General features: G+C 39.8%; 1 protein-coding gene across 1 annotated transcript in view; it reads left to right on the top strand.

Annotated features, from left to right (window-relative positions):
• The window catches only part of PDE7A (phosphodiesterase 7A), a 125,795-nt gene that overhangs the window by 99,587 nt on the left and 2,526 nt on the right, over positions 1 to 23,682 (top strand). The window contains exons 6-12 of the mRNA XM_011940878.1: positions 3,464 to 3,559; positions 8,126 to 8,226; positions 15,718 to 15,849; positions 16,053 to 16,144; positions 18,431 to 18,575; positions 19,004 to 19,100; positions 19,751 to 19,831. Coding sequence (XP_011796268.1) covers positions 3,464 to 3,559; positions 8,126 to 8,226; positions 15,718 to 15,849; positions 16,053 to 16,144; positions 18,431 to 18,575; positions 19,004 to 19,100; positions 19,751 to 19,831 — 744 coding nt within the window. The remainder of the gene's footprint in view (positions 1 to 3,463; positions 3,560 to 8,125; positions 8,227 to 15,717; positions 15,850 to 16,052; positions 16,145 to 18,430; positions 18,576 to 19,003; positions 19,101 to 19,750; positions 19,832 to 23,682) is intronic.

The raw sequence follows: 23,682 nt of genomic DNA, 5'->3' as shown, positions 1-23,682 counted from the left end.
CTTCTCTAAATTTTATTTTTAAAAAGTACATACCCTGCTAGTTGGGGGCATGATGATGAAAGTGGCGTGAGCTCAGCACTGGGTGGGCAGAAGAAATAGCCAGCAGTCCACAGTAGTTAACTAAGCACCTCACGCCTTAAACGGCATTTGTGGACAGGGTGGCTACATGGTTTCCCCTTAGGGTTCGTTCCAAATCTTTAGGGTTTAGTAGAAACCACTCATGGTTAGCTACTCACCTTTGATTTTAGAGGTTGAGATTTATACATTCAGTTAACTACAGCTATTCAAAAGCTCAGGAATTTTCTACTTAAGGAGATATTATTGGGGAACAAATGGGCAGAAGAAAATTCCTTTAGCTTATACTATATAATGAGAATGGCTTTCCTTTTAAAACTGCTTCACCTGAAATGAATTCTCGATAACATACATTCATGGTATCCAAGTGTATAGTTTTCCCTTCTTGCTTATTGATCCAATGCTTTCTTGTGTTTCTTATGCTGGCAATTTCCCAGATGATATTGGGGGGAGGACAGGAAGGCAGAGGAGGAAGCAAAATGCAGTGATTTGTGCCAAGACAAATGGTCCCCAGCTTGTCTGCTACAAGGAGGGAAGTAGTTATTGTCTGGTAGGATGCATTTGGAATTCCTTTTGTAGGATTGAGGGAGTTAAGTGATGCAACAGAGCAAAAGCTTATCACTCCTGAAGACACCTGGTTCCTGAGGACACTAGCTGCCAGGCCTGCATTGTCAGGGCAGCCTGCTCCTTCCACCAGATCCCTTCTGGGATCACCTTCGGAAAATGACTGAGGCCCACTCTTCCAGAGGCAGTTCTATGTTTTGATATATTTTTATGAGGGTAGCTTTTCTTAAAATACAATTTTCTTTTTCAGAAAGTGTTTGTTTCCATTTCCATTTTTTAAAAAGTTCTTCTGTGCCTGGTTTTTGTTTAACACAGCTGAGCATCTCTTGTTTTGAAATATTTTGTTGACTTGTGTTCTTACTGGTATTATAATCCTCAGTTGGTATCTTGCATGCAGCTTTTCAGTTACATATGGGTAGTACACTTTAAGAGCCTGGTTCTTGTCAGATTCCTTTAAAGTTCTTAGTGGGAACATTACATGTGTTTCTTCCCTGCACTTTGCCTGAATTCCAAAAGAGGGTATTTTCCTATTAGATTGTAGCTTTCTTAAAACTTATTCTACATCCTAGAAATGGGTAATTTGTTTTGTTACATTTGAAAAACAATTTGGGGAGAACCTTATGATAATCTAAATATACAGAGAATGAATAAACATTCTAAAATATTTATATACTCGAAGATGGTTGTTACAGCAATAGTAATGGATACGTTGTTCACTTCTTCAGAAATGGCTCCACACCACGTGGACTCGTGTTTGTACTGATAGAGCATATCAGGACCTGAACACATTTTAACATTTAATTTATTTAAAATGTAAGATTTGAAATGTTTTTTTCTTTCCACATGAAGGCGATATGTCAAGTAGTTTATAAAAATAGTCTCTTTTGGCCTGCCACATCTTTTCTGTCATTGCTCATGTAAATAATGCTCCAATTAATGTACTTTTTCATCAGCCGTGGTCTTTTGCTGGCAGTTGGTTAGGCAGTTTTAGATAACAAGGTTAGCCAAACAGTCCTTTATTATCCTTCATAAATATTATGATTATACATTTTCAATTTGGGACCAATATGTCTTTTATACATTTTTGTAAGAGTCATCATAGACTTTACAGAATACTAGAATTGTGTATCTTATTGCTATTATCTGAACGTTGGCAGTAATTTATGAGTCTATGTGAAGGATGTAGTCTACTTAAAATAGACTTTTTAATATGTAGCCTATTTAAAACATGTGGTCTGTTTAATTGTTAATATAGTATATGTGTCCTATGGAAGTTTACAAAACCGAGAAATATAATAGGAGGTATAAAAAATGGAGAAATGGAGAGTTATACCATGGAAGGGAAAACTAAACATCATAAAAATGGTGGGTTTTCCAAATTTAATTTCTATTCTTGGTGTGACTCCACTTGTCACTGATGAAGGAGTGGATGTTGAGGATGAAGACAGTCCCCATCGCATGTAGCAGCTCTTTCCAAAAACTCGCCTCTGTAGGGGGATGGAGCAGGGGAAACTGGAGGCAGCCAGGAGAGGCTGTGATTCTTTATTGTTTGAGAGATGAGAGAATCTAGAGCATGTCTGAATGCTGATGCTTATTGGGACAATATAGAAAAGAGAAAGAGATTGGTGGAGTGGGGTGGGGTGGGGATAGGTGTACCTGGTGGAACAAGGAATATCTCTGAGGAGGTGTGGATGGGTTGGCTTTTGAAAGAAAGGGAAACTTGGCCAGGCGTGGTGGCTCACGCCTGTAATCCCAGCACTTTGGGAGGCCGAGGCGAGCAGATCACAAGGTCAGGAGTTGGAGACCAGCCTGGCCAACAAAGTGAAACCCCGTTTCTACTAAAAATACAAAAAATTAGCCAGGCTTGGTGGCGGGTGCCGGTAATCACCACTACTCGGGAGGCAGAGACAGGAGGATCGCTTGAACTCAGGAGGTGGAGGTTGCAGTGAACCGAGATCACACCATTGCACTCCAGCCCGACAGTGCAAGACTCCATTTCAAAAAAGAAAGAAAGGGAAACTTGAGGGCTTGTATTATTTCTGTGACATATGAGGCTATGGAGAATGAGGGGTGGATGGGAAGTAAGTATGTTGAAAGTTTAAGAAGAGCATAAAAGGCTTGAAAACAGGCATTTTAAAAAGTGAAAGAGCCAGCTCACTGGAAGAACAATATGATTGCTAGGCAGTGTTGACTATGAGTTTATAGTGATATTCTGCCTAGTTTTGTGATTCCCTCTCCCTACTCCCCAAGCAAATCTCAGATTTTCTGCAGCTACTCTGGAAAAGCAAGTGGTTGAGTTCAGAGTTTTTAATTCTGATGATCTTGAGGTCATTGATGCCTCCTCCTAACTAACCCTGTATGGATGAGAGTAGACACATTCTCAAGGCTAACAAGGCTGCAGCTGAGGTGTATGCTTTGGGGCAGTCTGTTTCAGTGAAAGCAAGATGGCAGAGGCGTTGTCAGGAGGAAGGTCAAGTGCAGCCACACTGAATTAGGTTACTGTGTGGGACAATTTTTTAAGTTTTCTATTGTCTAAATTATTTTGGTGTCTTTAAAAAATTAATCTATTTGAAAATGTCTAGCTTTCAGTTCTTTGGTTGTGGAAAAGTAAAACAACAAAAATTAAATTTTTCTTACAGTGAAACAAAGATATGATGTATAAAGTTCATAACTGGTAAAACAAGAAGATGCATATTTTTGATATACAAAAAGTGGGAATTATTACTCTTTCCATGTTTTATGTTCAAAATCCATATTTCAAAGCATAATGTAATTGTGTTGACTAGTATTTCCTACTAATGTAATGTCTCTTCTTTCTTTTTAGGAAATAGTCTAGTAAGCTTAACCTTTCATTTATTTAGTCTTCATGGATTAATTGAGTATTTCCATTTAGATATGATGAAACTTCGCAGATTTTTAGGTAAGTGATTCTAACCCATTAACAGTAACAAGATTAACATTTATACAAGAACTTGTTTATAAGTTTTATATCAGTTATATCGGTTAGCTATTGCTCTATAATAAACCAGCCAAAATTAGTGACTTAAAACAACACACAGTTATTTAACTGTTGCATCCGTGGGCCTATTGAATGCTGCTTTTGGTCTGGGTGAGCTCATCTGTGCGCCTGCAGACAGCAGCAGGTGAGCCGTGTGTTGGTTTTGTAGCGACCTCAGCTAGGATACCAGGCTGATCCATCTCGGCTCTACATAGTCTTCTGTAAAATTTAAAAGAAGCAGAGGAGTTTGGCACCATAATAGATTTACATTAAAAACAAAAAGGAATTATTTATTTTACAATTAGCAGAGCTTGTTCAAACAGTAGTGCCAGGTTTCCAAGGGAGCTGATGTCCCCAGGCCTCTGGAGCCCTGGGCTCAGAATCGGCCCACCTTCACTTCTGCAGCAAGTGGCCACAGCAAATCAGACCAGGGATGCACTACACCTGTTGGTGCAAAGGCTGCAAAGTTGCAGAGCCATAGATATGGGGAATGGTGAACACTTGATTTCATTTTGCAATGTTTCTTACATTGACCACAGATCGCTGACAAAGGCGACACAATTTCTGTACTTTTCTAAATTTTCGAAGGCTAAACTTTAAAAGATCAGGTATATTGCAGTTAGGTTTCTTCTTTTTCCGAGCCCTAAAATCTCTTTGACTGTAGACTTTAAAGATTATTTGGGACCAGGTGTGGTGGCTCACACCTGTAATCCTAGCACTTTGGGAGGCCGAGGCGGGTGGATCACTTGAGGCCACGAGTTGGAGACCAGCCTGGCCAACATGGCAAAAACCTCATCTCTACTAAAAATACAAAAACATTAGCCAGGCATGGTGACGCACGCCTGTAATCCCAGCTGCTCGGGAGACTGAGGCACAAGATATCAACCTAGTCTTCCTTCTTGTAATATCCATCAGTCTCTCCTGGCTGGTTGTACCTGAGGAAGGAATTCACGATTCCTGGTAAAGTCTTTGTGCTTTAGGTGGATAGGGGAACTTCAGAGAAAGTACTCTTCTGCATTTGCTGCTCTGAGTTTGAGGTCCAAAGCAGCATATTTTGGGGTCTCATTTTCTGACCCTCATTGTGATATTTCATATAGTGCCCAGATCAAGAGATAGTTTAATTTGTAATTTATTTTTGGTTATATAAACTTTGCTTATATACAGCAAAAAAGATTACAACTTAATGAAGGCTCACATAATCATTAGCGTTTTGTTCCAATAAAATCTTTTAAAGTAAAGTGTTTACATTGGTTTTTTTTAAAGACATAATGCTATTGTACACTTAATAGACTATAGTTTAAACATAGCTTTTGTATGCACTGAGAAACCCAAAATTTTGACTTGCTATATTGCAATATTCACTTTATTTTAGTGGTCTGGAACTTAACACTAATATCTCGCTGGTATGCCTATACTTAATAGTGAGAGACCATCACATTGCTTTGATATCTTTTTAAAATCTTTCCATTTTAAGTAGAGAGAAATTACAAATTATTCAGGAAGTAATGTATTACTGTAAGAAAATGGTAAAACTGTAGAACTATAAAATAAGATGTTGCTGGTAGGGACGTTTAATATTTCATACATGCTAGGCACAGTGGCTCATGCCTGTAATCCCAGCACTTTGAGATGCTGAGGCAGGTGGATCACTTGAGGCCAGGAGTTCGAGACCATCCTGGCCAGCATGGTGGAACCCTGTCTCTACTAAAAATACAAAAATTAGTCGGGCGTGGAGGCGTGTGCCTGTAATCCCAGCTACTCGGGAGGCTGAGGCAGGAGAATTACTTGAACCCAGGAGGCAGAGTTGTAGTGAGCCGAGATTGTGCCTCTGTACTCCAGCCTGGGCAACAGAATGAGACTCTGTTTCAAAAAAAAAAAAATCATTCATATAACCATTTTTGCTAACTTGCAACTGCTTTATCTAGGTAAACAGAAGCCTGTGTAACTGTACAGATATAATTTTGTAGTAAATTCTCAAGTTTATAATTAAAATAGCGTGAGTAGCCCCAGTAGCTATACTGGCAATTATAAACATGCATATCCCCGCTTTGCACATTGTTCATATGAATACTTGGCTGTTTCTCCCCTCATCCTGCTGCCACTAATTTGGAAGTCACTAGAACAGGTTTATGAGATAATTAAGCCTTAAAGCCATAAGGAATCCACTGGCTACAATGGGTTATTTTCTGTGCAATGTATCTGGAATGGCTTCGGCTCTATACTGTCCTTGGGAGAATTGAGAAAATAATAACTCAAGTGTTTTTTGTTTGTTTGAGACAGGGTTTCACTGTATTGCTGAGACTGGAATGCAGTGGCATGATCATGGCTCACTGCAACCTCAACTTCCCAAGCTCCAGCCAGCCTCCCACCTCATCCGGGCTGAGGCAGGAGAATCCCTTGAACCTGGGAGGTGGGGGTTGCAGTGAGCTGAGATTGCGCCACTGCACTCCAGCCTGGGCAACAGGACGAGACTACATCTCAAAAAAAAAAAAAAAAAAAAAAAGCCTCCATACCAAGAATGTACAGCCAAATGAAGAGCTCGAAATATTAACTCAGACTTCAGACTTCTACTTAGAACTCTGGTTAAAAAAAAAAAAAAAAATTATTACACAGGGCTTTTGAGAAGCTTTTCCTTTGGAGAGTCTTGCTCTGTCACCTAGGCTTGAGTGCAGTGACGTGATCATGGTTCACTGCAGCCTCAACCTCTCGGCTCATGCGATCCTCCCACCTCAGCCTCCTGGGTAGCTAGGAATATAGATGTGCACCACCACACCACACTGCATTTTTATTTTTAGTACGGACAAGGTCTTGCTAATGGCCTAGGCTGGTCTCAAACTCCTGACCTCGAGCAATCCTCCAGCCTTGGCCTCCCAAAGTGCTGGAATTACAGGTGTGAGGCAGCGCACCTGGCCTTGAGAAACTTTTTAATGTGTATTAATTGTAAGTAGTATGCCTGAAATACTGTACAGTAGTCCCCCTTTATCTCTGGTTTTGCTTTCGGTGGTTTCAGTTACCGTGGTCAACTGTAGTCTGAAAATATTAAATGGAAAATTCCAGAAGTAAGCAATTCATAAGTTTTGAATTGCACAGCATTCTGAGCAGCGTGATGAAATCTCATTGCGTCCTGATCCGTGTTGGTTATCAGATCAGCCGTGTTGGTATCACAGTGCTTGTGTTCGTCACCCTTATTTTACTTCATAATGGCCCCAGAGCACAAGAGTTGTGGCATATTGTTATAATCATTCTATTTTATTTTAGTTATTGTTAATTTCTTACTGTGACTAACTTATAAATTACACATTATTGTAGGTGTGTTTGTATAAGAAAAACACAGTATAAATAGGATTTGGTGCCGTCTGTGGTTTCAGGCATCCATTGGGGGTCTTGGAACATATCCCCCAAGAATATGAGGGGACTACTATACTAAAATATAAATTATAAAACACATACGGCTGGGCATGGTGGCTCACACCTGTAATCCCAGCACTTTGGGAGACCGAGGCGGGTAGATCACCTGAGGTCAGGAGTTCAAGACCAGCCTGGCCAACATGGTGAAACCCCATCGCGACAAAAATACAAAAATTAGCCGAGCATGATGGCAGGTGCCTGTAATGCCAGCTACTTGGGCGGCTGAGGTGGGAGAATCACTTGAACTCGGGAGGTAGACGTTGCACAGTTAGCTGAGATCATGCTGTTGCACTCCAGCCTGGGTGACAGAGCGAGACTCCATCTCAAAAATAAATAAATAACGACTTACAAAAATAGCTTATTAGGTGGGGCACAGTGGCTCACACCTGCAATGCTAGCACTCTGGGAGGCCAAGGCAGGTGGACTCCTTGAGCCCAGGGGTTGGAAACCAGCCCGGGCAACATGGCAAGATCGTGTCTTTACAAACAAATACAAAAAATGAGCCAGGCATGGTGGCATGCACCTGTGGTTCCAACTACTTGGGAGGCTGAGGTGGGAGGATTACTTGAGCCCAGGAGGTCAGGGCTGCAGTGAGTCGTGATCATGTCACTGCACTCCAGCCTGGGCAACGAAGTGAGATCCTGTCTCAAAAAAACACTGTTAACCAAGGGTATTGAAAAGGCTATTTGAAAGGATGGGACGGAAGCAAGTGCAGAATTCTGATGGTCTGTCGCACTCACTTGGCAATTGTGTTTCCCCACCGCAGGTAGGCTCGCTTTCCTTTGAGACCACTGGATCTGTGTGTTACGCTGGTGGGGCCATCACGTACGTTGATGGCAGGGGGCACAACTCCACCCCGAAGCCTAGTCTGTTCTTCCATGATAGCATAGGGAGTCAAACTGATACTGATTCTTTTGGTATACATGTGAGTGTGAGGTGATTATCATCTGCCCCAGTCAGCACGATTTTAACCGATAGCTACATGAAAAGTATGAGTGGGTAACTCATAATTATCACAATTTTTGCACTTGTATATGTTGCTCATATACAGTAAAATCGGGATCTCTTTCTTTGATGCAGTTATGATTCAAGAAGATTACCACAGTCAAAATCCTTACCATAACGCAGTCCACGCTGCGGATGTTACTCAGGCCATGCACTGTTACTTAAAGGAACCTAAGGTAAGAGGTTGACATTGATTTCAGGTGAAAATCATAAGAAAATTCCTTTTGATTTACTTTCACATACTTCTCCTGAAGTTATTGCCTTGACTGAAAATCACAGGCTTCCTTCACAAGAATGAGATCTAGCTCAATCATGTTTCTGAATCTGGCTGTGTTTCGAAGTGCAACAGCTAGAGAATTGGGTGGTTGTTGAGAGAGAGGCTGGAGAAGCCCAAGCAAGGGCTAGGTCACTTGAAACCTCGACTGCTGGCATTTACACTGAGCTCCACATGGGCTCCATGTGGGCAAGGACAGCCTTGGTCTGACTCAGTGAATGAATGGGGAGCTACAGAGAGAAAGCAGGAGACTTTAGAAAATTATCCTGGCTGAGGTGTGAAAATAAATCGTATCAAGACAAAAAGCCTGAACACCTGCCAGGAGTTACTTTGGTGTTTCATGGAAGAGAGCAGAGTGGCCTTGATGAAGTAGAGACGTGGATAGTTTGCAAGTTCTCTTGGGAATTAGAATGAACAGGATGTGGTATGTGAATGCATTTGGGGAAAGAAACAGAAGTCAGTGAAGACTGGTTTGGGCAGTTGAGCAGAAGGTGGAAGTCTTCTATGAGAGGAGGAATGTAGAGAGGAACAAGTTTTGGGGGTAAGGCTTGTAGAGACAATGAGCACCATTTTGGATCCGTGGTGGTAAATGTATTTGACATCCCAATATAGAGGTCTAGTGGAGAGTTACATAAAAGAGTCAGAAGTATAGGAGAGAAATCAGACTTCATGTATGGATTTGGGAATCATTGTCTGCAGATGTTAATGAAAGCCATGTTTGCCCCTGGACATTTCCTATCCCTGGCAGTTCTGCAATTATGTCTGCCTACCCCATCCCTATTTCAAAACTGCTCTCTCCCTAGATCTTAGTTCTGGCTAAGGTGTTAGGCGGGAAACAGGATGACCAAACTGGCTTGTGCCTGTTGATGCCAACTTAAGAACATCTTAAATAATCTTCTGATTATTTAAGAGATCATAGAATATGTGAAAATGCCCCAGTTTTTTTAGTATACGTATCATAACTTTTTAAAAAATCAACGTTATTGTGGTAGAACTTATATGCAGTAATATAGTGCATACATTTTATGTGTACAGTTTTGACAAATGTATACTCCCTATCACCCAACTGCTTTTTTTTCTAAGAGACAGAGTTTCACAGTGTTGCCCAGGCTGGAGTGCAGTGGCATGGTCATGGCGTACTGCAGCCTCGACTCCCTGGGCTCAAGCTGGAGGCCAGCTAATTTTTTAAATGTTTGTAGAGATGGGGTCTCACTCTATTGCCCATCCCAATTTTTTAATTAAAGTTTAAAAAAACTCTGGGCCAAGACTGCATCCTCTGTTTGAGAATGTTGTGGGAGAGACTGATGAGTATTCACCATACAGTCTGGTAAGTGGAAAGATGGTAATAAGTTCTCTGCAGCACACAGGAGGGTTAACCTGGTCAGTGAAGGCTTCTGCACTCCCATCTCCCTCTGGGCACACCCAACCCAAGCCAGGGGCAAGGAAATCTGGGTGAGGCCAGGTGAGCAGGGCAGGGACACATGTGAACAAAAATTAATAAAAACATGATTTTGAACACTTTTTGCCTGTGGAGTTCTGATAATACTTAAACACTTTTCATCCTTAACATACTCAGTGAACACTATCCAAGGCTTCAATTAGGGATATAGATAAAATCACAAAGCCCTACAATGCAAGCATTTCCCTTGTCCCTTATCATAGTGAACATTTTTAAATGGAGTCACCCAGGACTGGGCACGGTGACTCATGCCTGTAATTCTAGCACTTTGGGAAGCCGAGGCGGATGGCTTGCTTGAGCCCAGGAGTTTGAGACCAGCCTGGTAAGACCTCATCTCTTTTATTCAAAAAAAGAAAGAAAAAAAAACAAAAAAAACAGAGTCACTCAAAGTTTTAAAAGTGAATTCTAAAAAATTTGAAGCAGGTCCAGGTGCGGTGACTCATGGCTGTAATCCCAATATTTTGGGAGGCCAGGGCAAGAGGATTACTTGAAGCCAGGAGTTTGAGACCAACCTGGGCAGTATAGCAAGACCCTATCTCTAAAAAAAATAAAAAGTTAGATGGGCATGGTGGTGTGTACCTGTGGCCCCAGCTACTTTGGAGGCTGACTCAGGAGGATCACTTGAGCCTGAGAGGTCCAGCAGAGAGTAGTGATAGTGCAACTACACTGCAGCCTGGGTGATGCCCTATCTTTAGATAGATAAATAGGATGGATTAGATAGATGCCTGAAGATTGTATCTCTTACTCCTGAGCCTTCGCATAGCATCACATGTTTTACACTCTTTGAACATCTGCCACATGCCAGGCTCTATCCTGGTGCTAGGAATGTGGTGGTGAGCAGGGTAGGAATGATCCCTGTCTTCATGAAGTGTACATCCCAGTGGGGGAGGCAGTCATTAAACAAATAGATAAATAGAATTTTGATCAAAATAATATGTTAGTGGCCCGGCATGATGACTTACCCCTGTAATCCCAGCATTTTGGGAGGCCGAGGCTGGTGGATCACTTGAGGTCAGGAGTTTGTGACCAGCCTGGCCAACATGGTGAAACCCCGTCTCTACTAAAAATACAAAAATTTGCTGGGCGTGGTGGCGGGTACCTGTAATCCCAGCTACCTGGGAGGCTGAGGCATGAGAATCGCTTGAACCTGGGAAGCAGAGGTTCCAGTGAGCCGAGATCATGCCACTGCATTCCAGTCTGGGTGACAGAGAAAAACTTAGTCTAAAATAATAATAATAATAATAAATAAGCTATAGAATGACCAATAATAATAATAATAATAATAATAAGCTAGAGAATGACCAGGTGGATGGCAAGAGTTTTACAACTTTAGATAGGGTGATCAGAAATCACTTAAGTGGACAGTACATAACTAAGGAGTCATCCATAAAAAAGTCCAGGTACAGAGGGAATAGTAAATAGAAAGACTTAAGTATATATATTTTGTGAGAAATTTGTTTTCATTTTTTATACCTTATAATTTATATGGAAGAGCTAATTCTTGGACTCTTGTCTATATGAAAAAAAAAATTTCAAGCCAAAGAAATTACTGGAAATTTTGGAGACAAACTCATCTCTCTCTATATGCATTGTTACTAACTTGAGTATTTATTTTTTATGTCCTCAAGGCTGAAGTTATGTGGATTATAAAGCATTTTGTTCAAGTTGAGTCCAAAGTCTCCTTGATTGATTGACACTGGCAACATTCGTAGTTGTCAGCTGAGGAGATTGTGATTTTCCCTTTGTTTCCTATTTTAATGTTTAGTTTCATTTTTTTTGTAATGAGTTTAGTTACTTTACTTAATAACTATACTTAAACTAAGTCTAGATAAGAATTACGCTTACACATCCCAGACATAAACCCACTGTAACACTGAACCTTTAAACTTTGCTCTACTTGTCCCTGGCAGTTGACAAAAGAACCTGGCCCCCCACATCCCTCCCTGGCCCCTGCATCCTTCCCTTTGATATCAGCGAGACTGGTAATGGTTGAATTGCCTTTCTTGTGAATGTACACTCACTCATGCTCTGAGTAGATGCTAACTGCTAGTGACAAAAATATGAATAAGATAGGAATTTTGGCCCCCAGAATCTTACTTGTAAAACATGGGAACCTGACGTGGAAACCACAAGAATGTCAGGCCTCCAGGACAGGAATTTTTGTCTGTCCCCTAATATTTACCTGTCCCCTAAAACAGCACCGGCACGTGGTAGGTGCTTCGTCAATATGAGCCGTTAATGACTGATACTGTATATGGGCTTTATCATTGGCTGGGTTTACTCTAACTGTTCTCTGTTTTTATGTTTTTCTTTTGTTCTGTTTTGTTTTTCAGATGGAGTCTTGCTCTGTCGCCCAGGCTGGAGTGCAGCGGCCCAATCTCAGCTCACTGCAACCTCCGCCTTCTGGGTTCGAGCGATTCTCTTGTCTCAGCCTCCCAAGTAGCTGATAGGCCTGTGCCACCACGGCCAACTAATTTTTGTGTTCTTAGTAGAGATGGGGTTTCACCATGTTGGCCTGGCTGGTCTCGAACTCCTGACCTCAAGTGATCTGCCTGCCTCGGTCCTGCAAAGTGCTGGGATTACAGGCATGAGCCACTATGCCCAGCCTACTTCTCTGTTTTTAGACCTCTAGAGCAGTGGCCCCCAACCTTTTTGGCACCAGGGACCAGTTTCGTGGAAGACATGTTTTCCTTGGATGGGGAGGGGGATGGTGTCGGGATGAAACTATTCCACTTCAGATCATCAGGCATTAGATTCTTAAAAGAAGTGTGCTGGCTGGGCGCAGTGGCTCACACCTGTAATCCCAGCACTTTGGGAGCCTGAGGCAGGCAGATCACGATCTGAGGTCGGGAGTTCGAGACCAGCCTGACCAACATGGGGAAACCCTGTCTGTACTAAAAATACAAAATTAGCCAGGCGTGGTGGCACATGCCTGTAATCCCAGCTACTTGGGAGGCTGAGGCAGGAGAATCGCTTGAACTCGGGAGGCGGAGGTTGCAGTGAGCCAAGATTGCGCTATTACTCTCCAGCCTGGGCAACAACGGCAAAACTCCATCTCAAAAAAAAAAAAAAGAAGTGCGCAACCTAGATCCCTCATGTGCACAGTTTACAACAGGGTCTGTGCTCCTATGAGAATCTACTGCTTCCAAGGCAGAGCTCAGGCAATAATGCTCACTAGCTGGCAGCTCACCTCCTGCTCTGCACTGGTTCCTCTCAGGTTCCTAACAGGCCACGAATCAGTACCGGTCCATGGCCTGGGGACTGAGGAGCCCTGCAAGGACCGCCTGGTCCTTTTGCCTTCTGTGTGTGGGAGGTTCATTTCTTTCAGTAATTTCTCAGGATGGACATAATGTGTCAAGAATCTGTCTTCACTAGGCAGGGCATGGCAGCTCACACCTGTGATTCCAGCACTTTGGAAGGCCAAGGCAGGCAGATCACCTGAGGTTAGGAATTTGAGACCAGCATGGCCAACAAGGTGAAACCCCGTCTCTACCAAAAGTACAAAAAAAAAAAAAAATTAGCTAGGCATGGTGGTAGGTGCCTGTAATCCCGGCTGCTCAGGAGCCTGAGTAAGAGAATTGATTGAACCTGGGAGGCAGAGGCTGCAGTGGGCCGAGATTGCACCACTGCACTCCAGCCTGGGCAACAGCAAGACTCTGTCTCAAAAAAATAGCATCTGTTTTCAGAGGTAGCATCATTAGGAAAAAAATAAAAATACAATATTGATTCAGAACATTTTATCTCACTAAACTGCTCTACTCCATGATAGTGCCACCTCCTCTTTACCCTCAGCAAGCCACCAGTATCTCAAGTACCTTCTTTCTGCTATTTCTACTACATTTTTGATTTGCCAATTTAGCCAAAAAAAAAAAAAAAAAAAGCTACCACCAACAAAACTTACTGTGATAACCATTACGATGGAAAATCATAAGGGCTGGCAGGCAATGAAAACAGTAAGTTTTTCACTGAACACAGCAAAACTCACCACTTAATACTTTTCTGTTTTATTGAAAAAGAACCCTAATGATGGCTTTGCAGATACAAGTAAAATCTGACCTTCACATATGTTAAATAATTTGTAGTTTCTTTTCTGGACCTTTCTTTGTTGTCAGCTCTTACCAGATACAATCACAGAATGGAAATACCATCTGTCTTTTATTCCACCTTAAAAAGTTAAGTTATTGAAGTCCTCGTCTTTGTTATAATACTGAAAATTTTCTTTCCGATGGAAGTTTTTTTTTTCTACAAGCAGAAATGTTACATTTTTATATCAAATATTTTTTGAATATGTGATTTGTTTTTAAAGTTACTTTCTCTTCACAGAATTTTTGAGAATTCAGCTACTTTTTTTCATGTTCCTATTTTTAATGGTTAACTCTTTAATATACCTGAGATTGTTTTGATGTCGTGTGCAGTCATACGTTAATTTTTCGAATCAGTGTAATTTGGGATTATTGTATTCTCCCAGGATGTCTATTCTTCTGTCAATAAGAATGTCACCCCTTTGCACACTGCCTGATAAATCACATGTTCATAAGACATAGACACCCATGCCGTTCATGTGTATGTCAAGGAGGGGAGATTGCTTTATATCCTATGCATTCTGTTCATCTTCATTATTAAAGCAGTGCTTTAGAATGCTTTGTTTTTTCAATGCTTTTGTATATCCTAAAGAGGAAATAATTTTCTTCATCTTCTCCTATTCATTGACCTTCTCCATGTACTAATTATATGCGATACAAAAATAAATAATATGCATCTCTGCTTCCAGGTAGGTTATAGTTTTCCAGGAGATTCAAGCCCTCAGACAGTGATTTCTCTGACTGAGATGAACTTAACACAGGGAGTAGAAAGAGATGATTGATTCATTCTAGCAGAGAAAGAAAATAATAGAATTTGAATCTAAATTTATTTTTATCTCATTTTTTAAATTTTCAGTTTTTATATTCATTGTGTAATAACATATAAATGTTAGTTCATTGTAATAATCTATAAGTAAGTATACTTAATATTAGTGGTGTACACTCCAAAGTTTTCACTGTTAGAGCACAGGATCATGACAGTTTAGTCAGCACCGTCCTAACGTAAACCTAAATAATACCGTGCTCTAATGAGTGGTATTGTGGCAGGCCATGAGGTGCTGTGGGAACACAAATCTGGCCAAGTTTGCCAGAAAATGAGAGGCGATTCCTGAAAAATAGGTGATATAGTCAGGGTCATCTTTTTTATCATTGAACATTTGTCAGCTAATCACAAACTTTTATTTATTGTGATTATTATATCAAGTAAGTTTGGTAATGATTATTGAGAATAAAGTTACAATTTCTGATGTACAAGATTGCTTTCCCTGACATGAATACATTGTGTCATTGTTATGAATGTATCCATCCGTTGAGGGAGGATTTTATCACAGACTTGACACAGACTTCCACTTAACATGATTACTCATTAGCCTCCTTAAACATCAGGACTACAGGAATAACCTTACATTTTAGATTACATTATTGAAATCCAATAACCAGTTTGTTGATAAACACCCTTAAAATATTAGGTCTTTTGTTCAGTAATGGCTACAGTAATAAAAATGTGCCAAACTGTGTTTGTCATTTTAAAGCCATTATTTCTCAAAAAGAATGGTTTATGCTTTGCCATTTTAATTAAGCTTGTTAAAAATGAAATGGCCTAAGGATGAGCTCTGTAAACTCCACGTGGGCAGGGCCACTGTTGTATCATGCTTTGCCAGTGTGGTGATGAGGAGGCCAGGACCTGGCAGGTGTGCTTAGTGGACCTAATGAACAACAACCGCCTGAAGAATGACGTGAAGAGGGAGGAGATTGCCACCACTACCATTGGCTGCTAATTCAAAACTACTGTGATGGCATAGAGCTTATTTTAGATATATCTGTGATTCATTATTCTTTTGTCACACTTCAGCTTGCCAATTCTGTAACTCCTTGGGATATCTTGCTGAGCTTAATTGCAGCTGCCACTCATGATCTGGATCATCCAGGTGTTAATCAACCTTTCCTTATTAAAACTAACCATTACTTGGCAACTTTATACAAGGTTAGTGCAATTTTATCATCAAGACTTACTATTTTTGCATTCTAGAAAATGTTTCATATTTTGAAGAAATGAAAGTAATGAAAATAAATTCTCAGTGAATGTTAGAATTTTAACCAGATTAATATTGCTAACAGTATTGTTAGTAATGATATGTCCAGAAAGAGACGTATCATTAAGTAACTCAGAAACGTCCTTTGTTGTAGAATACCTCAGTACTGGAAAATCACCACTGGAGATCTGCAGTGGGCTTATTGAGAGAATCAGGCTTATTCTCACATCTGCCATTAGAAAGCAGGTAGGTTGGATTAAGACAAATTTAATTTGTTATTGGTTATAGAAGTTAAGTTGGTAAAGTAATTTTATAAAGTTTTAAAAATTGTGATGTTCAGGTATTCCGCGGTTTTCAGTGTTTGTCAAATTATATACAATTTTAATAATTTAGACCTATCCTACTGTATAGTCAGTAACATTTTAATGGATAGTTATTTTTATAAAAGACTATTCCATGGATTTGAATACTATAAAATCACTCCAAATACACAATGGCTCAGGCATAGTTTACTGCTTATTTACATAAATAGATATTACATATTTCCATACTCAGCTGAATAAAACCTTAAGGTCTAGGTATAAAGGTTAAGTGGATGGAATGTAAACATTCTATTATATTAAATCGATTTATTAAAATCTGTCCCCAGAAGTTTTCAAAACTGACAAGAAAGTAAAGACAGTGCCTAGGCCGGGCGCGGTGGCTCCAGCCTGTAATCCCGGCACTTTGGGAGGCCGGGACGGGCGGATCACGAGGTCAGGAGATCGAGACCATCCTGGCTAACACGGTGAAACCCCGTCTCTACTAAAAATACAAAAAAACTAGCCGGGCGAGGTGGCGGGCGCCTGTAGCCCCAGCTACTCGGGAGGCTGAGGCAGGAGAATGGCGTAAACCCGGGAGGCGGAGCTTGTAGTGAGCCGAGATCATGCCACTGCACTCCAGCCTGGGCAACAGAGCGAGACTCCGTCTCAAAAAAAAAAAAAGAAAGTAAAGACAGTGCCTTAATATCCTCAATAGCATAATCCTGGAGTCACACTTCTGGGGCTATAGGATACAATAATGAATGAAAAAAACCCTAATATTTTAGAAAAAAAAAATAAGTGGGCTATTTTAGAACCTAATAAAGAGCATTAATGTGAATAACACGATGGTGATGGTTTATAAAATCTCACATCATTGCCATAGTGTGGTCCACACACAAGCTTTTTAGTAATGTTACACTGAGGGAAAATGCAAGTCACGAAACCATGAAAGTGGATCAAAGCCATCCACGTCAAGAAAAGTGGTGAGGCATAAAAATATGTTTGAGTATTAAAATTTAAGTTCCACCTGCTGTTCTATGGTTTCCCTTTCATAATTTAAAACAACTTTATAAAAAACTAAGTATTTTATGTAATGACCGTGAGAAAAAAGTTGGACTTTATTTTTTATTTTTTAAAATCTTTATTCACAGATACCATTTGGAGTATGACAATACTTCTGGTACATAAAATCATTTTTTGCTGTAGTACAAATATGAAAATCGCTTAAACACACTGTATATGTAAATTATGATCTTAAAATTAAGACAGATTAAAATGTTTGCTTCATTATTCCCTTTTTAAAAATCATGTTTTTCATTTGATGATTAACCCTGTTGAGTTCTCAGATTTAATAAAAATGGAAATAAGGAATACTACCTAATAGCATTATTTAATGTTTTCTTCATTTAGAGTTTGCTTTATTTAACATTCAATATTGTGAGTCTTTGTATCTATTTGACAGCTCTTTACTGATCATTATACAGAGATAGTGTTTGCTATGGCCCATTAAAACAAAAGGCAAGAATTTTTTTTAAAGTGTATTTATCTTAAGTGACCTGAGGCAGTTTTATAAATGATGTATGTATTTGCTGTTTGTATTAACATGTTACCTTCTTCCTTCCAGAAAAATTGGATATTCATTTACAGATAACTGATTGGTTCTTGAGTTTAACCTTGAAAACACAGTTGACTCTGAACTTTATTAAGTTGCTCAGGGGAATTGCAACAGGCATCTTAGTCAAAATGTCTGTAGGAGTCAGCTGTTGAATGGGTCATTATTCTTTCTATTTGAATCTTCCTTCTGCCTTCAGATCTCAGGCACTAAAAAGGAAACCAAAGTTGTGTAATTACCCTTAGCACAAGAATTTTCCAGCAAAGAATCCCAGCAAGGAACTTTCTCAAACAACATACCAGTGTTATATTGATTTTTGTTTTTTAAGCAAATAATACCACCTTGACTGGCAAAATAAAGGCTCTCCTTTTGGAATGTTTGCATATTGGTATTTTCCTACAAACTCTCTTGGTTTTAGTTTTGATTATTTTAATAGCTTTTTTTGAAGCATTCCATAAAACTCATTTTTTTGTGTGTGATAAATTTTAAATTGAAAGATAGTTGGATATTTTAGGGTACTATAAAGCCTTCCGATTATTACGGTTAAGAAAAAAAAATCAAGAAGTAAACATTTAATTGAAAGTCTTATATTTTCTCTTTGTATTTCTCTAATTCCAGGCAACAAATGGAGACAGAGATAGGTGCTCTGATACTAGCCACAGACATCAGTCGCCAGAATGAGTATCTGTCTTTGTTTAGGTCCCATTTGGATAGAGGTGATTTATGCCTAGAAGACACCAGACATAGACATTTGGTTTTACAGGTAAAATGGGGCTTGGAAACATCCTATTTCTAGGATAAATTATGTGACTGTCAAACTAAAAAATGAAATATTCTAGTGTAGTTTTTCAGAGTGGTTAAATCTTGAGGGAAAGCTAAGGAATTTCCTTCAGTTAGCACACACTCCTTCCAGAAGGAGATCACTGGTGAATCTGCTACCTAGGAAGGCATCATCGGTTACGTGTTTTTCAATACTCAAGATTTCTGATGAAGACAGTTTTTACAAGATTAGGGTACCAATTAAGAAATAGCATTTTATTCTCATAAATTCTTACATCTAAAAATAGGAGAATTATATTTCTGGCTTATTTATTTATATTTATGGTTAATCCAGTCCTTGCACTTGGTTCTTTGGTATTATTGTCAAGTGTGTATATTATCTTAAAGCAATATTAATGTTTTGTTTGCTAGATGGCTTTGAAATGTGCTGATATTTGTAACCCATGTCGGACCTGGGAATTAAGCAAGCAGTGGAGTGAAAAAGTAACGGAGGAATTCTTCCATCAAGGCACGTTACAGTATTGAGCGATAATTAATCTATCCAGTTCATTTTTTTAACATCATAAGAAAAAAATAACTCAGTATTTATACGGGTCTAACAGTAGAGTCTTGATATTTTTAGTAACAATTCACAATAGATATACATATAATCAATACTCTACAAATTGAGCATCTGTTTTGAAATTTAGAAGTCCTCTTTTGGAATGATCAGATGTATTTATGCATTTATGAGTATAGATAGATTAGGTTTGGAATTCTGCTGTACAGAAAGACTTCCCTGAACTTGCTTTATCCTTGTCATGTGTGGAGGGCCATATGAACATGAAAAACTTGTGTGTGTGTAATTTAAAGCCCAGATCCAGGAATCTTTATTTCATGAACTTTCCTTTCAGGTTGTATATTAATGTGTTATAAATTACAGTCTTGGGATGACATCTAGTGAAAGTTTTCTACCTCTTGCATTTAAATAAAAATATCAGCTTGGCAATCTCTTCTATGTGTGAATAACTTAAAAGTCTAAAAAGAACTAATTGTGAAGCTGTCCTCTCATGAGGATTAAGTGTGTTTTTCCTAAGAAATGCACAGGTATGTTGAAGCCTTATGTATTTAACCAGTAGATATTCTTCATATTAATACTCCTCTTTTTTTCATTTATAGGAGATATAGAAAAAAAGTATCATTTGAGTGTGAGTCCACTTTGCGATCGTCACACTGAATCTATTGCCAACATCCAGATTGGTAACTATATATATTTAGATATAGCTGGTTAGAAAAATGCCACTGTTTTTATCAAGAAGGGAAATATATTTGAAATATAAAATATTAAAATTATGCTCATTTCTATTTTTTAAAATAATTTAAGAAATTTTACCCTTGTTTTCCCTTGTTACGGCTTTTCTAATTCTCATTTAATTCTGGATGTAAAAAGCATATTTTTGCAGAACAGGCAGCAGCAATAACTTGTTTCTGTTCTTATGTAAATAAGAATCCATTATTTGCCCATGTGGAAGCTTATTTTGCATCATTTGGGACTGCCATTTAAAAATGGATAGGTAAACAAAGAAATGACAAAAATAAGATAAATAACAATGGATAGGTGACCCACTGAGCCTGATCATAATATGAAGACCAGCTTCTCTGCCACTGCCTTTCCGGACTCTTACCACTGCCTGTTGATTAAATCTAACTCTTCAACATCCTAGACAGCCCCTTATAATCTAGCTTCAAATGCTCTGCAGCCATCTTGCCTCAGCTTCCCTCTCACTTGCCTGCAGCATCTCGGGACGCTTCTGTGTTTCCCAAGTCCATGCTGTTCTTTCACTCTTTGTGCCTCACCAGTGCTTTCCATGTGCCTCATAGAGTTATTTTTCTTGAAGAGCCAGCTCAAATGTCACCTTCTTCAGAAGCTGCTCTCCACTTGCTTTCGGCGGAGTCAGTCACTTTTCTTCCAGATTCCAAAGTGCCTGATCCACTTGGTTGTGTATTCCTGGAGCCTAGCGCCACACCGGAAGCAGGAGGCCCTTGAGAACTATGTGTTGAGTGAACTACTAACTGTAATATTACAGAAAGCATAATGAAAGTGTCCTGTGACTGAAGTATGTGTAGCTTGTTGCAGAAGTTCACAGGAAGGTTGACTAGGATTGAGTGTGTTGGGCTTTGGGTATAAAGGAGGGGGATTCTGCGGAGGCAGCAGCTCAACAAGGAATAGAGAGAGGAGTGTGATTTGGGTAGCTGGTGTTAAATAGGGCCTTTGAGAATCAGACTGAACACAGTGAAATATGTGCCCAAAGTTCAGAAAGATGAGGTTTCCGGAAACTCAGAAGGTAGCACAATATGTGCTACATTGTGATTGCAATGGATACTGGTGGAAGAAAGTGCGCAGTGGCCGATTTGACTACAGAGTGACAGGTAGAGAAGGGAAGAGCATGTAGAAGTGTGGCCCAGACTTTAGGAGTGTGAGGGATGCCGAATCTCCCAGAGAGCTCAGACTGGCCAGGAATGCTGAGGGTAGCAGATGCTTTTCTTTTGGGAGGATAATGAAACAATTTAGAACCAGATATGCTTTGTCTTGATTCTAAAGTAGAATCATCTTCAAATGCAAAAGAATACATTAGAAATGGACAAAAGTAATCCCAGCACTTTGGGAGGCTGAGGCGAGCTGATCACTTGAGGTCAGGAGTTCGAGACCAGCCTGGTCAAGATAGTGAAACCCCCACCTCTACTAAAAATACAAAAATTAGCTGGGCGTGATGGCCATTCGGGAGGCTGAGGTAGGAGAATCGCTTGAACCTGGGAGGCAGAGGTTGCAGTGAGCTGATATCGTGCCACTGCATTCCAGCCTGGGCAACAGAATGAAACTCCATCACTCCATCTCAAAAATAAATAAATAAATAAATAAAATGGACAAAAGAGAATTGAATCGAAGACAGGCGAATGGGTAGTCAACTCAGTTACTTTTAATATTAAATGTATTTTTATCTGAGTAAACTACTCCCTTGTTTAATGGGAGAACTTGCAAATGAGATTTAAAACATTGCAATTTTTATAAGGTAACAACTAGATCCCTTTCACTGTTCATCTCAAGCTATTGATCTTGTCAGTGTTGTACAGATCTAGAATGGGTTGTCAGGGATAAGGTCACTGATCTGATGGTGATCGTTAACATCTGCTGACTACACACAACAACCCTAGGGGACAGGCGCTTTGAGCATCCTTATTTTCAGATGGTTTGCCCACTTCATGCAGTTAACAGGTGTTGGTGTTGGCCTTCAAATCCAGGTCTTTCTGACATCAAATCCAATCCCAGCCTCTTAGCAACTCACCAAGCAGTGATTACTACTCCCCCGCATAGGGGCAGTATGTGCAAGTCATGTTGAACTAATACAGTTTCCTTCTTTGATAGGAATACTAATTTTGTTGAACAAGAAAATATCATGTACTGGATAAGAGTAAGGCATTTGACAAGGCGTCCTGTGAAATCTGTGAAGATAAAGTAGAGGCTTGTGGGGCCAGTACAATTAAATGGATTCACAAATGGTTGAACAGCTGTGTTCGAGGTACTAATTAATAGAGAGTCCTGCCCTCTGAGAGAGAGGCTGTGTCCATGGCTCTGGTCTGTTCATTTTTATCAGGTATTTAAGACCTAAAAGACATTTTAGGTTAACATAGAGCCAGAAGTGATAGCTAATTTGTTGGCTGTTGGAGGTAAGATCCCCAAGGATCTCAACCAGTTGGAACAGTGAGAGGGATGAAGTAAGGTGAATGGTGTGAAACCTATAATAATAAGGGCCTGCATGTGGGTACACAACTCGTGGCTCATGACTTTATGGCACGTAGGAAAGACAGGGCTTTGGGTGGCTGGCTCAACATGACACTGTAGTGTGAGGATGGCTGCCAGAAAGCCGCTGTGTGCTTTGACTGTAATGACACTTTTCTACGTTTGCTATCTCTTTCTCCTTACCAGAACATAAGCTCCTTGAGGGCAGGGATCTTGTCTGTCTTATTCACTGCTGTATACCCAGGCACAGTGCCAGGGACATAGTAGGTTCTCAGTAAATATGTGTGAAGGGAATAGATCAATGAAAGAAAGCCTTATTGCACATATTGTACATAATATTTCAGATGCCATAATTATATACACTTAAAAATTCAGCCATCAGACCACATATAACTTTCCTGATTAAAAGTAGTGGATGCTAGTTGCTTTAATTCTGGTGAGATTCTTATGTTGGATAAATGGAACCCGTGTTGTCTGTGTTCCACATGGTCTTTTGCTGCAACGAGTCTTGGATATGAAGACAATTTTAAAGCAGTGATAGAATCTGAACGTATATTTTCCCCATTCTTAACAGATCAAAATGTGAGAAAGATGTTATTTGTTCCCGATATATAATATGATTTGACTGACAGCTATTTTCTAGAGGGCTTCTTTTGACCCTGTGTAAGATACTACTTAGTATTAAGTCAGATCTAACGTGCAGTGGAGTGCTGTATAACCTAAAGATGCAGACGATCCTGAAATCACTCATTTTCCTTTTCTGACTGTGAATTAAGGGAGATTAAGTGAATTGTTTATCACATAGGTCTCTGGTACACAGGTGGTGTTCACTTTAATTTTTTTTTTCACTAACCCCACCTGTTATTTTTAGACTGACTCTTATCATAAGTTTTGGCTTTATAAATTCTGAGTCAAAAAAGATGACCAATTGTAATCATGACCAGGCATGAAGATTCCATCCCTGAGGGGTAAAGCAGTAGACTACTGCCAGCTCCACTTCAGTTCAGGCCACATCACCCTCAGTCCTGAAGGAGACCCCTTCTTAGCCTCCAGTTGTTGCCCTGCAACTCTGCCTCAAATTGGGTTATGCCCGGGTATCCTCAGAGTTGATATGGCCAGCGTACGTTTGCTTAAGTAGAAGAATGTAGTTGTGCCACTGAGAAGGATAACCGGAAAAGATTGGATATGTTTGTCAGTTCACTTTTACTTAAATTTCCATTGAGTTACTTAAGAAATCAGTTCTTCAAAGCAGATATGTACATTTATAGACTCTGTCACCTACACACACACAGGAATCTTTTTTTTTTTTTTT

The sequence above is a fragment of the Colobus angolensis genome, unplaced genomic scaffold, assembly GCF_000951035.1.
Source record: "Colobus angolensis palliatus isolate OR3802 unplaced genomic scaffold, Cang.pa_1.0 Scaffold194, whole genome shotgun sequence".
NCBI classification, from domain to species: Eukaryota; Metazoa; Chordata; class Mammalia; order Primates; family Cercopithecidae; genus Colobus; species Colobus angolensis.
Note: the sequence above shows the minus strand (reverse complement) of the source record. Positions and strands in the feature narration are given on the sequence as shown.